Source organism: Sphaeroforma arctica (genome assembly GCF_001186125.1).
Source record: "Sphaeroforma arctica JP610 unplaced genomic scaffold supercont1.470, whole genome shotgun sequence".
Taxonomy (NCBI): domain Eukaryota; class Ichthyosporea; order Ichthyophonida; genus Sphaeroforma; species Sphaeroforma arctica.
Window position 1 is genome coordinate 20,708 of NW_014040088.1, and position 13,917 is coordinate 34,624.

The 13,917-nt window shown below is 43.2% G+C and overlaps 3 protein-coding genes across 3 annotated transcripts; 1 reads left to right on the top strand and 2 right to left on the bottom strand.

Annotated features, from left to right (window-relative positions):
• Positions 1–248: 248 nt before the first annotated feature.
• SARC_06528 (hypothetical protein) lies at positions 249–1,389 on the bottom strand. The gene has a single exon (XM_014299556.1). It carries the CDS (start codon positions 1,041–1,043, stop codon positions 543–545), a length of 501 nt encoding a protein of 166 aa, XP_014155031.1. The 5' UTR covers positions 1,044–1,389; the 3' UTR covers positions 249–542.
• A 4,755-nt stretch (positions 1,390–6,144) lies between these two features.
• Positions 6,145–9,817, top strand: SARC_06529 (hypothetical protein). Its single transcript, XM_014299557.1, has 2 exons — positions 6,145–6,380; positions 6,984–9,817. The coding sequence occupies exons 1-2, from the start codon at positions 6,282–6,284 to the stop codon at positions 8,934–8,936; spliced, it is 2,052 nt and encodes a 683-aa protein (XP_014155032.1). The 5' UTR covers positions 6,145–6,281; the 3' UTR covers positions 8,937–9,817.
• Positions 9,818–11,616: 1,799 nt separating this feature from the next.
• Positions 11,617–13,572, bottom strand: SARC_06530 (hypothetical protein; the record flags this gene model as incomplete). The annotated part of the gene is made up of 1 exon (XM_014299558.1): positions 11,617–13,572. The coding sequence occupies one exon, from the start codon at positions 13,570–13,572 to the stop codon at positions 11,617–11,619; it is 1,956 nt and encodes a 651-aa protein (XP_014155033.1).
• Between the last annotated feature and the right edge of the window lie 345 nt (positions 13,573–13,917).

Below are 13,917 nucleotides of genomic sequence, written 5' to 3' on the forward strand. Positions count from 1 at the left end.
TTTTATATATATTAAAAACAGTATGTACTATGTACATATATGTAAAATAAAATAGAAAAATATTCGGGATCGGGGGCTCAGGGCAGCTGGAGAGAGCCGTAAATTCCAAAATAAAATAAAATATGAAAACTGCCCTCTGATCGCTATTGTATTGGGACCAAATTACACCCAAATCGAACCAAGGGTTTATCACCAGATCAAGGCCTTATTTGTCGATATTACGTGTGTCATACACAATCAATGGATGGGTGCAGTATACCTTTATATGTTCGGCTAGGATATTTATATGTGTTTTTCGTCATCCGCTCTTGGCCTTAAGGAGGCTGTGTGTGTGTTGTGAGCATCTCTTCGATACCAACACGCATGGGTCTGCTCGAATGATATAGTTGAATGTAGAAAAATAGAGCATGCATAACACGTACGCATGATATTTATGAATCAGGATACGAGAATACAGCAATGTCCGCGTGTCACCGCTCGTGTAGTACTGTATAGTATTGCCTGACTTTGAAATTGTGTCCAGATTGCGCTGTGGTCCAAGATCAACGCTTATCAAATAGAGAATGACCGCTGCGAATAGACAGTTGCACGATAATTGCAACGGCCATAAAATATATTGAATGCTTCAACCTGGAGGCGCGGAATGGGCTTTTGAGAATATAGAAACTACGCATTCTGCCGTTAGCTGTTTCATGTCGGGCACGCCAGCGCTTCATCATTGCGTTTGCTGCCGCATTCTCAACTGTAGCTTCTAAGGGCGTGGGGAAGTATTCAAAGCCATCCTCATATCCCTTATCTGCAACGATTTTCTCTCCCACGACAAGCACATAAACTAGGAAATCTCGTGATAGAGTGATGTCAGCTGTCTCTGCTTCAACCCCCCCCCCGTTGACAAAGCAAATGTCCCCAGCTCTGATTGAAATTACTAATTCGTATTTATAAGCGGCGTGTCTCGTTTTGTGAGACATCAATGAGGCTCGAAAAGGATGGGATTCAGGAACATTGCAATCAATTCCGTCCACCGTAACGAACGTATTTGACATATCATCGGGATCCAACAACAACTTTCGATCTTCCCATAATACCTGTGTGAGATATGTATTGCAAAGTGTTCAAGTGTTGGTTGCAATAATTCACTGCAGAATGTGTAAACGAAGGTTTTGTATGCTGTGAACTATGCAATACACCAGCGATTTAAATTTCTATAAATGCTAAGTCAATATAGTTGATGTAGGATACACCACTTATTACATGTAGAGTTCAAATCTCATCAAATTTTGTTTGTAATTCACAGTTCGCAGATAAGCGTATCAATATTCACCCAGCTCGACTTGAAGAACTTTATGCAAGACAATCCTAAACTTCTCGACATCCCGCATGCAAACAAATAAGTTTAAACACACACACTGCCATGTCAACATGCACCAAATGATAATATATAGTATCAAGAAACATGAGTATGGGTTGTTTTAGGGTTTTAGGGTTTAGGGTCGACCAGGCCGACAGGCTTACATCAACTCTGGCAACACTGATGTTATGAGTGCGCAGTCAGCTCTGTACAGAGTAGGGGCATCATGTATAGATACAACACATTATATAAAGGATACAGACGACTATATCGTGATTATACATAATGTATACATACAGCTAGGTAACTATTCGACTATAAATTTCAATAAACAGAAATATGGATTTCAATAAATCACGTGTGTGTGCACATGTTATCATCATTAAGGTACGCCGTATTGAATACGTGCTACTACATACTATACAAAAATGTAGAGAACGATATACAGATTGTCGATGTAGTGCTCCCCTCTAGCTGCAGGCTGATTTACATAGAACAGCACAGCTCGATATAAGCTCATCATATATTCTAGCGCCATATCTAACAGGACAACATTCATACTATTTCACAAGCACACAATACGATAGTATACATGAACTCAATAAACAAGTATATGCAATACCAAATCACGTCATACAAAAATATCATACTATCTAAACTTCAACGAAGAGATTATTATCCTTCATGGCCCCACGTGTACACACATCGCTAGCCTATACACAATGCACCCTTAAGAGATAATCCGGTAGGTGAATGGAGGGCAGGGCTCTATATCATACTTTCCAATCACTAGTCGGTTTGATGAAGACTTGTCGAATGCGAGCAAATACACACCGTAGTCGCAATGGTGCACGTATACGTATGACTTATGTAGCCAACGGCATTGCAGTAGGAAATAACAAGACGTGCATAAACGATCGTATTTAAGTCAGAACAAGGAAGCAACATCCAAAGTGGTAACAGCTACAATGAATACTGTCAGAGAATACACTTGGGATATATATAAGCACGCACGCACCATTGTGACCTTTATAGTGAGCTACAACTGAGTTATATGAAATTTTCAAAAACACACCTCTTGAATTATTGCGTATATCACGTGTTTGGTGTTCATTGGACATGCTTTTAGTTGCCATATATATAGTCATTTTGCGGAGAGCGGAGAGCAATAGAATCGAAACCCCACCGTGAGGGTATCCTTTAGAGTTTATTTACCGATGTTATCGGAGCCCCAGTTGATATAGGTGCTGTAGGCGCGATCTATTAGACACTAAAAATACGGAAAATCGCCATTTTACGGTGACACGCCCATTTATACACCTTATTAATAAAGAGTCCAACCGTAAATTCGACGCTTTCCTCCGACAGTATTGTCGTGTAGGATGTCTAGTCGGGGTATACGGTGGGTTTTACAGTGAAATTGTATATTTTGCTGATAAAACACTGAAACAATTACCTTACCAGGGTGCGTTTTGGCACGTTTTGATGCGTTTTGGCTTGTTTTGGCGCGTCTCGCAAGTACGCACGACTGGAGCTTTATGGACAAGATTGCCACAACCGAAGCACGACTAGTGCACACTGAGAATAATTATGGGACATTTCACACCCATATGCCTGAATTGATTGATATATGCCATACAATAAATTTACATGGTCACGCGTGCACAGCCCAGCCCAAAACTGGAAACAGAACGTGATGCATCATAGTGTACATGACGGCGCTGCTTCATGTTTGGTTGGGTTATTCACTATCTGTAGCAGCACACATCGGCAATACTTAAGCACAGAGACATATTTATTCATCTCGTAGCTGGTATACGTGATAGGTATTGACATGCAAGGTTCAGCCACTAGAGATGCATAGCCATATGAGCATACACATATTCGTGATATTTGTTCAGTAACAGTGTGCCAAGTTTGATGGAATATTTAAACCCTAAACCCTAAAACATATTTGTGGCATTGTGAAAAGACCGAGCATACAATTATCACTGTACAAACTTTGAAAATTCATTACATTAACATACCCTTCTATCGTACCAACTGCATGCCTTGAAACCTTACGTCTAGATTATCCGAATCCAAGCATCAATTCAGAACTTACAGGCAAGGATTCGGTCCCGAGCACCTCGTAATGACTTCAGCATTCCTCGATGATTTTTATATTTGCTGTAAGGGCTGCGTTTGACAAGCTTCTGTAGGTGAACACCGTCATATTCGCCGCCTGGAAGGATTTCCTCCTTAAAGCGATCGCCATCCAAGCTCTTGAGTGCCCATCCATACTCACTCGACATGGTGTCTTTGATCTCGTGCGTGTCACACTATTAATGCCTCTTCCTACATAACAATACTCTAGTGTGGAGTAGCTCGCTACAATGTTGTATGCTGTTGTATTAGTAATTAGAGGCAAGTGAAATTCAAGTGGTTGCGTGTGTGTATATTATGTGTGTGTATATTATGTGCACACGTAAGATCGTCGGGGTCAGGGAAACAGGAGTGTAGAAAATATGATTTTTATTTATTTGAGAGAGATTTAGATCAAAATCGAACTGCCAAAATATTAATACTCCAAAAATAGGTTGTATTCAGAGTCGGCAAGATATACTCATATGAGGGCCCAAGTTGTCCTGGTTTTATGGAAAAAATGAATCGTGAATACAGTGCCATTTCCTCTAATAATCCAATATTTTGGAGGTTCATCAACACATCGGGGCTGATCGGTTCAGGGAGTTACAACGATACGCTCGAATATTGTCCATTTTCGGAGCTTTTATTGGCATTTACGGCTCGCTCCTGGGCCCAGTAGACTGTAGAGGGCAGGGCCCCGGGCCCCTCTCGACCCAGGTGGCTGGGGATGTACTTTTTGTAATGAACTGTCAGTTTTGCGGTTGCCTTTTTCTTTATTTTTTTTGTTGCACTCTCTAGAGGGGGGATAAAATAATAGAACCATAAGTTTTTGTTTTGTTTTTAAAAAACATATTCTGTAAATAGTAAACAATACGCACTATCACATCTTTTGTTAGTTTCCTCAATTTGGTTTGTTCTTTAAAAATTATATTTTCCTTTCGCATAGTAGGTTTGGGGTCTTTGGACAACCTGGATTAAAAATAGTATATTTTTAGTTTTTCGATCTATCATAAATATTATACATGAAAATAGAAGAAAAAAACAATAAGATGTTTTATAAAAAAACCCTGGTTGAATAAAATTTCAAAGTACAGTCGTACCTCTATATATGTCCACCTATTTAAGACGTCTACCTCATTATATGTCCAGCGTTTACTTGTGCCGGCCCATATGTGAGTCAAGCTATTACAGCCTTTTTGGGGCCGATCCATCAGTCTGCCCATCCTCGGAATTTATATGGTGTGTGTTTTATTCACAACATTTTTAGCTTAGCTTGGGTTGTAATATCTAAGTACATACACTACTATTTATTAATTTCTGATGCAAGACACTAATAGTGGTGATCGTTATTGTGCGAAAGAATGCACGATCACGCAACCAACGTCAGGAGCACACAAGTGTGCTGGCTGCGAATGCAAGTCAGGCACCAGGTTATCATGCTGATTTTTGTACTACAATGGCACCCCGACTAAACCAGACAACTCGAAACAAACTGCATCTGTAGCGCTCGAGCCAGGCAAAACAACATAGATTACTGAATCTGATACGATATCAGTCCCTGAACCTGGCAAACCTGACCCATGAATGTCTACCTCTTTATATGTCCATTGCCTTTTGGGAACTAGACATATAAAGAGGTACGACTGATCACTAATAAAAAACATGTTTTGAATAGGGAAGTTTATTTTCTTGTATCATTTATTCATAGCCTTCTAAATATAATTTTCAGAAGGCTATATTTTATCATTATGTTAAAAAAACCCCCCCCCAAATATATAACGGATTTTATATATTTTATATATAATATTTTACTGTATATTATAAAGAGACCTATATTTGTTTTTTTTAATTAAGGATTTTTTTATTTACCATTTGCAATATGTATTAATTTTGTTTTTCTGAAAAAAAAATTCATAAATTTATATGTAAAATTCAAATATAAATTTAAATATACATATAACGGTATAATAAGGCTATGATATTTATAATTTATTTTTATAGTCATCAGAAGACTCGTTTTGTTTTCGTATAAAAAAAACAAAGAAAAACAGCAACCTATTATTTTTATAATTACGAAGATACAATGAGGCCAGTGACACTGTGACAGTCACCTCGCATAAATAGTCTGTATATTCCTATTATGGGAGTACTATAGTTGGGACTTGGAAGGTCATTTTGTTTTTTAAAAACGTTGACAAGCATACGCCTATAGGAATAATTTAGGCCCTACATAATCATTGTAATGTACCCTTCTTCTGGCTTGTGTATTTATAACTTGTACTCATATCTCCATTTTTGAAAGTATATGTCAGAGCTCATGCCGCAAGGGTGAAAATAAATAATATTCTATACGCTGACCTATTCCGCAGCCCGCAAAGAGTACTCTTGATATAGATATAGTTTTCAATTAAATCTTGAATCAACAGCCAAAAAGAAAATGTAATACAAAAGTCAGGTCAATCCAAAATGACGAAAACCTGGTTTAAGGTTTTTTCTCCTGCGGTATTTTTTACCTGTGAGCAGTCGTCACTCGCCGCTGCCTTGCTTATTTTTTAGATAGAGGCAAATGGAATTCTTCCAACGGACAGCAAAAAAAAATCAACAAATATCTTTTGTTTTGTACTGCACAAAAGAGGACAACTGTTCCTTCATACGTACAGTCATACACAAGAAGAAGATTTCCATGTTAAAGAGTGCGGAGAATAGTTGAACGCTCCGGACCTAAGAAGTCACAACTGTCGGAGCATGTACACGAGAATCGGACAGTTTCTCGCTTTAGTGAGGGGCCCAAGGCCACACATGCACGATGTCCTCGTCGAAAGAACCCCGCTGCGTCGTTTGCGACAGAATCGCTGTGCTGATGTGCAACTGCTATGAGCGATACTTCTGTACACGGGAGTGTCAGGTACGGAATGGTTTTTGGATTGATCGAGCTGGTTTTTTGATCTTATCGCACTTTTAATATCTTTTGAATGGACTACAGCTACACTGTATCGCGTTCAAGTATTTTCTCCGTGTACGTTGAATTACGTGCATGTCAAACTTAAACTTCTTAATAAGTGTGATGTTTATGGACGGCTTATTCAATAACAGTGCTGGTAAGTACTGATATACTCTATTGTCTAGTTATAATTATACACAAGATGGCCATAGCTGCAATGCTCGATTGACCTTAAGTGCTCGCACATATTTGCGCTGTCTCGCATGTAGTACTATAGCTTTTGTATATAATTGGCGTACGAACTAGAGTCTGAAACAAATCTTGTGGAAATGTACGCGATTCGCCTGCAGGGTTCGAGAATTCCTCCGGGTCTGTATGCGACAGAACAAGTTTTCAAAAGCATGTCGCTTTTTGCGGCTAAACAGTCGGCGTCGATGCGTCAGTTTTGAACGTGAGGGAATGTACTTTGAATTGCTTAGTCGTCTATCGTCAAATCATGTCTATCCATCCCGCACTTCTAACTCTAACAATTCCTCATAACCTTGTTTGCTTTCAATTATCACACAGAATGGAGACTGGGAGGTGGGCCACTTCAAAACTTGTAAAGTAGTAGTGGAGGGTGCTGGTGAAGGCTCACAATCCAAAGCCTCGATAGGAGCGAGAAGTCAGAGGGCTGCAGATCAACACTATCAAGTGCAACACTCGCGAGTTTTGTTATCAGGCAGCCCGGGTGTCACCTCTAATAGAAGTGACATCAACGCTATGTCAGACGCAGCCAATTACAGCCCCAGCAGACGGGCACGTTATGAGCGAGGCATTCTACTACCTAAGTCCACTGCCAAACAGGATATGGAATGTTGCGCGAATGAGCCAATGTCGAAGGCGGTACTAAACGAGAGTGCATATGTCGCTGACATAAACAAGGTTCATCAAGTCGGGCCTGGGGATCAAGGTAGTGTTGCAAGGTTTCGTCCTTACGTAGCAAGCGTGGCGTCCGACTCGTACAATGTGCGAAACAGAGACGACCCGGCGCGGCCGCCTCATCAGGCACGTGGTCGTGCACTTGGGTCACACCAAGGCCTGAGTACCCCAGTTCAGAGTCATCCAGCGATCAGAAGTGTAAATCCCGACACCGTATTTGACAAGAAAAGATCCTCGGCGGATCTAAGCAGGGCCGATTCGTTGCGTTCAGAGACGATGAGCCGGCCTGATACTGGCCGACTAAACCCTGCAGAGGGATACAAGTGGATGTCACAGAAGGAGCGTTCGACAACCGGAGGCAGCAACCAGACTAGCACCACTGACGGGCATGTATTGAGAGAGCCACCCCAAAACGGCGTGTCTCAGGACAGCGCGGGCAATCTTGCGCGATATTCAGGGAATCCTGGTGTGAGCGTGGCGCCGAACCCAGATAGTGGTTTGCGTACTATAGGTTCTCAAGAAAACGCTGTAATTCTCAAGCGCTCTTCCGGATTCGTCAACGACGGTTCTGTTACAGGTCGCGAGGACAATTTGATGTACGATGGGTCGAGGAGTACCAACGCCCGTACATCAGTTATGACTTGTATGTGGCCTAATTGCCAGCTTCAGTTTCACTCCGAGCTGGCTTTGCGGGAACACATCGACCTGCACAAACAAATGGCTGTACATGCAAGTGCTAATACAATTAATGGCGACAATGCTGGGCAAGTGAGGGGTAGGGGTAGGCCTCGGCGCAATTCCCTTTCGCAACCAGTTCAGCCTGGGGGCGGTGGTGCGCGACTGTATATGGAAGCACCACCAAGTTACGCTTTGAAGCCAAGAAACAGCGATTTGCCGGGGCCTAATGAGACCGAGCTTACTACAATTGTGAGCGCCGGCATGTCTGGGTTGGCAGTCCCTGTTCGATCCACTGAGTTGACGGTAGGTGCGAGTGACTCGGCATCGTCAGGCGTACAGAGCGCGACAGTCGCCACAGCCACGAAAAAGACATTTGCCTGCTCCTGGACTGACTGTGATAAAGGGTTCACCTACCGGAGTGATCTTACGAAGCACATGCGGAGGCACACTGGGGAAACGCCGTATAACTGCACGTGGGAGGGTTGTGGCAAGCGCTTCACAACATCTAGCCGCTTAACCGCGCATGTGCGTACACACACTGGCGAAAAGCCATATCACTGCACTTGGCAAGGATGTGGCAAGCGGTTCACCGAGAGTGGACATTTGAAGCGACACACTCGGACGCACACAAGGGAATGCCCCTACCCTTGTCGCTGGGAAAATTGCGGCAAAAAGTTCATAACATCCACAGGTCTGGTTGCGCACATGCGCACCCATAATGGGGTCCACCCATTTGCTTGCACGTGGACAAATTGCGGTCGGCTATTTACCACAAAAGCCGGCTTAGATTATCATACACGCACGCACACTGGGCACAAACCCTATGCGTGCACGTGGGAAAATTGCGAGAAGAAGTTCACAAGCAGAGGGGGCCTGATGTATCACACGAAGGTACATCAGAAGAGTATTTTCAACAATTAGTTATTGCAGCTTTGCTTGTAGTACATTGATTGGAATCGGCTAGCCGTCACTGGCGATGATAAGCCTGCTCCCCAGAAAGATCCGGAATGTTTCCGGTCTTCATTCATTTGCACTCTATTACCGAGAGTGCAGGAAGAGTTCGTGATTCACTGCTTTCAGAATTGTAATTGTTTGTTGATCTCGTTTGAGGCTACAACAATAGCATATACTAATATAAAGAGTAGGATCATTTCATTCATTTAGTTTCTCACATTTAGGTACGCTATTCTTTCATACTGTGGTCACAAGATGTAATCGCCTGCAGTTTGTTAATCTATTTCGGTGTATAACCTGACCGCATGTGGGAAAAGTAGTGTTGGCCCTCAAACACTATATTTTTATGCCAGACTCGTTCAATTTACAGTTCACTCTAAAGTTGGTTTGGGAGAATTTGGTAATTCTACAGGCGTGGAGGCGAATTTAACGTTTCATATACTGAACTCAAGGTTGAGCAGACGAGTCTGACAAGAATCGGACATGACTATCGCCACAGAACGAACGGGAAATTCCACCAGAGGCCAGGCTCTACAGTTGGTTTCTTCACAAATACACTCAGCTATAATTATCCAAATTTCTCCGCTGGCTGAATCATAGTTTGAATTTACATTGAGGTAAATACTGAAAATTGGGATACATTTCATTCTGTGTTTCCTGGACTGTATCAGCGACGGTAAACACGAAATTTACAGCACAAGCTAAGCAAGGGTCAAGTAGCGCCTCTAAGCATCTGAACACCAATAATAATTAAGGTGCAACGACCAGACAGATTGTTCAGCTTTATAACGCTGTACCATGAGATTAAAAGTTTCATCTGTGCATTTTTCGAAATAGCGCGACTACCATATCACCGCACGTCAAGAACATGAATCTCACATATGCATTTCGTCTACTGCCATCGAGGTACCGATGTTTTCAACAGTATATGGTCAGGCCTACCTCGATGATGCCCTTTTGATGTATTACAATCCAAGCTTTTGGCCCACTAGGAGCGAGCTTTAATAATAGAAGCTCTACTATACTTATCTCGAAAACAACGACTGCAGTCAGGCAATCCGATGTGAAGGAAATGGTACCAGAATGAAGAAAGGTTGTCCCACAAATATCAAGCCGAAGAATTGAAGCCTATAAGCATTGAAATACAATATTGATTTATTTTACTCGCATAATTATGTCTGCTCTCTTCTCTCACCCGTTGATAAGATAGTAGTATATAGTCAGTGTCATACTTCGCCTCTGTATTCAATAAAGACGACAAGGACTGTGTCAGCGCTCGGTTGCGGGGTATGTCTATCCCGTTTGCGGAGATCTATTGGAATGCATGCGCCAACATAGTGGGTACGTTTGTGTATTGCAAACTTTGAAAGGTCGACACGTTCATCATCCGTGCGGCCGTGCCTCATCGTTGCTATAACCTCGCTATCCATAGATGTTCGAGGTGTTACAAAGAGTGTATCGTATACCCAGCAACATTTGGTAGGTTTGCTCAAACTCACTCTCTCTTCTCAGTTCGATTGGTCAGTCCAAGAAAAATATACGCTTGTTTTTGTGTGTCAACTGGTATTCAGATACGGTGTTGCCGAACGTGTGCAAGTACGCACTGAAAATAACTAGGGTGGTCAGATATAACTTCCTCCTCGACGCAATATGACACTTGGTGAAATCGTGTTGCCGATCGTGTAGACGAACGCCTAAGATCACACAACTATAGTGGTCCCAATGCTCATGAGGCTTGTGCTGTAACTCCCATTTTGAGAGAATATTTGCTGAACCTCATAGGTGTCAAGGCGAAAAATATTGGAGCGGTATACGTGAGTTGTCGTAACGTTTTTCCTGACTTTTTGCTGTATATAAAAGCAGACAGACTTCGCCAGCCCTCCTTTCGCACTCGATGCACGAGCACTTTCTACTAAAACGTCATGATTGAGGACAGCACAAGTCCAAACTAGTGTGCTGTAACAACTGTCCAGTAGTGACACGCGTGTGTCTGAACGCTAGTGGTTTATCCACGCTTTGCAAGCCTTGCATTCCCATACACCTTTCTGAGACACGCTGTCGACTATGTATGGTCCTTCAGCGCATCGCACAAACTCTGTAGCGACGAATTCCAAGCCCCAAGGTTCGCTTGAAGTACATCCGCCCGCACGAGAGAAGGGATCGGTCAGGTGCCCATTCGTGTGCGTGCCATTAAACCACCGATGGAATAACACCTACTCGCCCGACTGCACGTATGAACGCGTGAAGTATGAACGGATCTACGATTGCGATTGCATTTACAATCATAGATTATCCTCCTTGGCCCGTGTAAAACTAATCCTATTAAATCGAGCACCTTAGGGGCCTCTCGTCGCAGTAGCAGTATACGTGGGAATAAGACATTAAGCACATCGCGGCGCGGACGCAAAAGAATGCGAGACCGTAGACTCGCGTAGGGTGTCTTGTCTATCACAATCGTGGTGGTTGAAGGTTCATGATACACCTTTCCGGCGAAGTATCTCCTACTTAAATTGTAGTCTGATGGACCCCACGCCACGTCATCGCTAGATTTTCAATCATCAGCAAAGCACAAACACGCATGCTCACAAATATCCACGCTTGTTAATAAATCAAGGCGGAGCAGCAATGCGAGTTGTATGTACAAAATCTAAGCAAACCAATCGATTGGACTCAGTATGGAGGCCAAAGCACCAACCACTTGCACCACACTTCCTTGGTCCTGTCTGTCCTCATCCCTGTTTGACCCACTTTCACTTTCACTTTCACTTTCGCGATCGTCCACGCCCACGCTTACCGTGTTAGTCCCGGGTTTAGTAGCATGGCCTCCACCACGCCTTGCAGCCACCTCTGTGTAGATCTCCCGGCCACGTTTCGTCCCAATCACTTCCCCGGTGCGGCGCGGTTTGATTCCATCCCCTCGGTACACATTTTCCAGCATGAAGGTCTGTATCTGCGCGTGTTCAGGCTGCTGCACCAACACTCCCTTGGTACCGTTTTCTTTGGGTTTCTTCCGTTCTATATCAGGTCTCAGTCTCACCTGGTCGTAAAACCCTACGTCAGACTCCATATTCTTCTGTGCCAACTGCTCATTGTGGAGCCCCCTTCTATCTGTATTTCCTCCTATCCGCGGTCCAACCTTTTTCTCCGATGATCTGCTAGTTGTTCTTGTTGCACGTCGTGCACCGCTACTATCTGCGCCATGCTTTTGTGCCTGTCGTTTGGCCCAGGCACTCTGTCCTGTGGCTCTAGGGTTAGAGTCTAACTGATCTCCGTCAGCTTCAGTTTCACAACTCTTGCTAGTAGTCTTTACCCGATTTCTCCACGTGCTTAGTCCATCATAATTACTACTACTACTAGGAAGTTCGGTACTAGGGCCAGCTACAGTAGCCCCCAGCGGATCAAAGCCCTCGCTCACAGACTTCTCCACCCCCACAGTGTGTATGCTACCTGAGCGTTTACCTAGAGGTTGCTTACTATTTACTACAGAGGAGCTCTCATCAGTAGACCGTACTCTTTCCCGCTTAAGTGCGTGTGTATCATGCCGAGGCAGACCATTGCTGGAATCGTCCTCATCGTCTAGTATGTACTTGGAGACCATGTATAGACCATTCATGAATGTGTTCATACCTGATAGATCCGATGCGCTCTCCTGTTTGAGCCCGTGCGTGTACACATTTTCGCCCTGTTCTGCGCTCAATAATCCTCCGTCACGGATACGGTACGTTTCTTCCTTACCGACCTCGCTATCGTTGCCATCTATATGATCTTTAGCTGTCTTTTTCAGTCTCGAATATTCTTTGGATGACCTTGGTCGAGTACTACCATTCGTAGAATATGAATCATCACCATCCTTGTTTACCTGCGTGGGTTGATATTGGCCGCTTATCTGCCCGCCCGATTCCACACCATCCATCTCACTGTCCGATTCTATACCATCCCACGGCATAGCCTTCTTTTCTCTCTCCAAGAGTACGGAGTCGCGCCCCAACCTCTTAATCGGCGTGGTGAGAGCTTGTTTGGTCACCAGCTGCCTACTTTCTCTCTTATCTTTACTGCTGCCAGCCCCTTCATCCTCATCGCTCTCTATAGCACTGGTTCCTTTGCCCACCATCAGATTCTCTACTATAAATTCGGATGGCGAAGCCCAGATATCTCTGAAGTCATTCAGCATCCCCGACATGTCTATGCCCCAAGGTACGAGGGAGACTTCATCCTTCTTAGTACCTGTTGGCGTCCGCATCTCTTTTGCAGGAGTCGAATTCTCTGTTTCTAGAGTACTTTTACTCTTCATTGTATCCAAAGCGGGTTTAACCATACTGTCACTATGTCCTTCACTCCTCTGAGCCGTTCTCGATAAACTCATCTGTTTTTTGTCGTACGGCGGAATCTCATACTGTGCAGATTTTGCCTTCCGAGGGTTTCGTTTAGTGTCACTTTCAGCCGTCTGTTTCATGGGCTGGTCTGCCTTCTCCACCATTCTGTGCCTAGTTGATGCGCTCGACTCATTCGACATAATATCATCGGTACCTGGGTGCTTAGTTTTTTGGTCTAGTGAACTCGATGAGGCTTTTGGTTTCGTATTGCGCTTCGGCACAGACTTCATCCTATCTACCACCGTGTTTGAATTATTGGGCGCATCTACCACGCTAGCGCCGTCGTTGATTTTTTTACTCAAAATAATTCTGGCGGAATCGACCGTACCTGACACCTATGTATATATAAAGTAGTAATAGGATTTACAGAGATGAAAAATTTGAGAAAGAGAACAGAAATCACGTACATACAAGAATATATATATTTTTTCTGGAAAATATTTTTGAACAAACTTTGTGTATCACTTTTACGGAATAGCAAGCGATAGCTTATATATATATATATATATATATATATATGTATATATATATGCACACACACAAACACACACATACACACACACACACACACACAC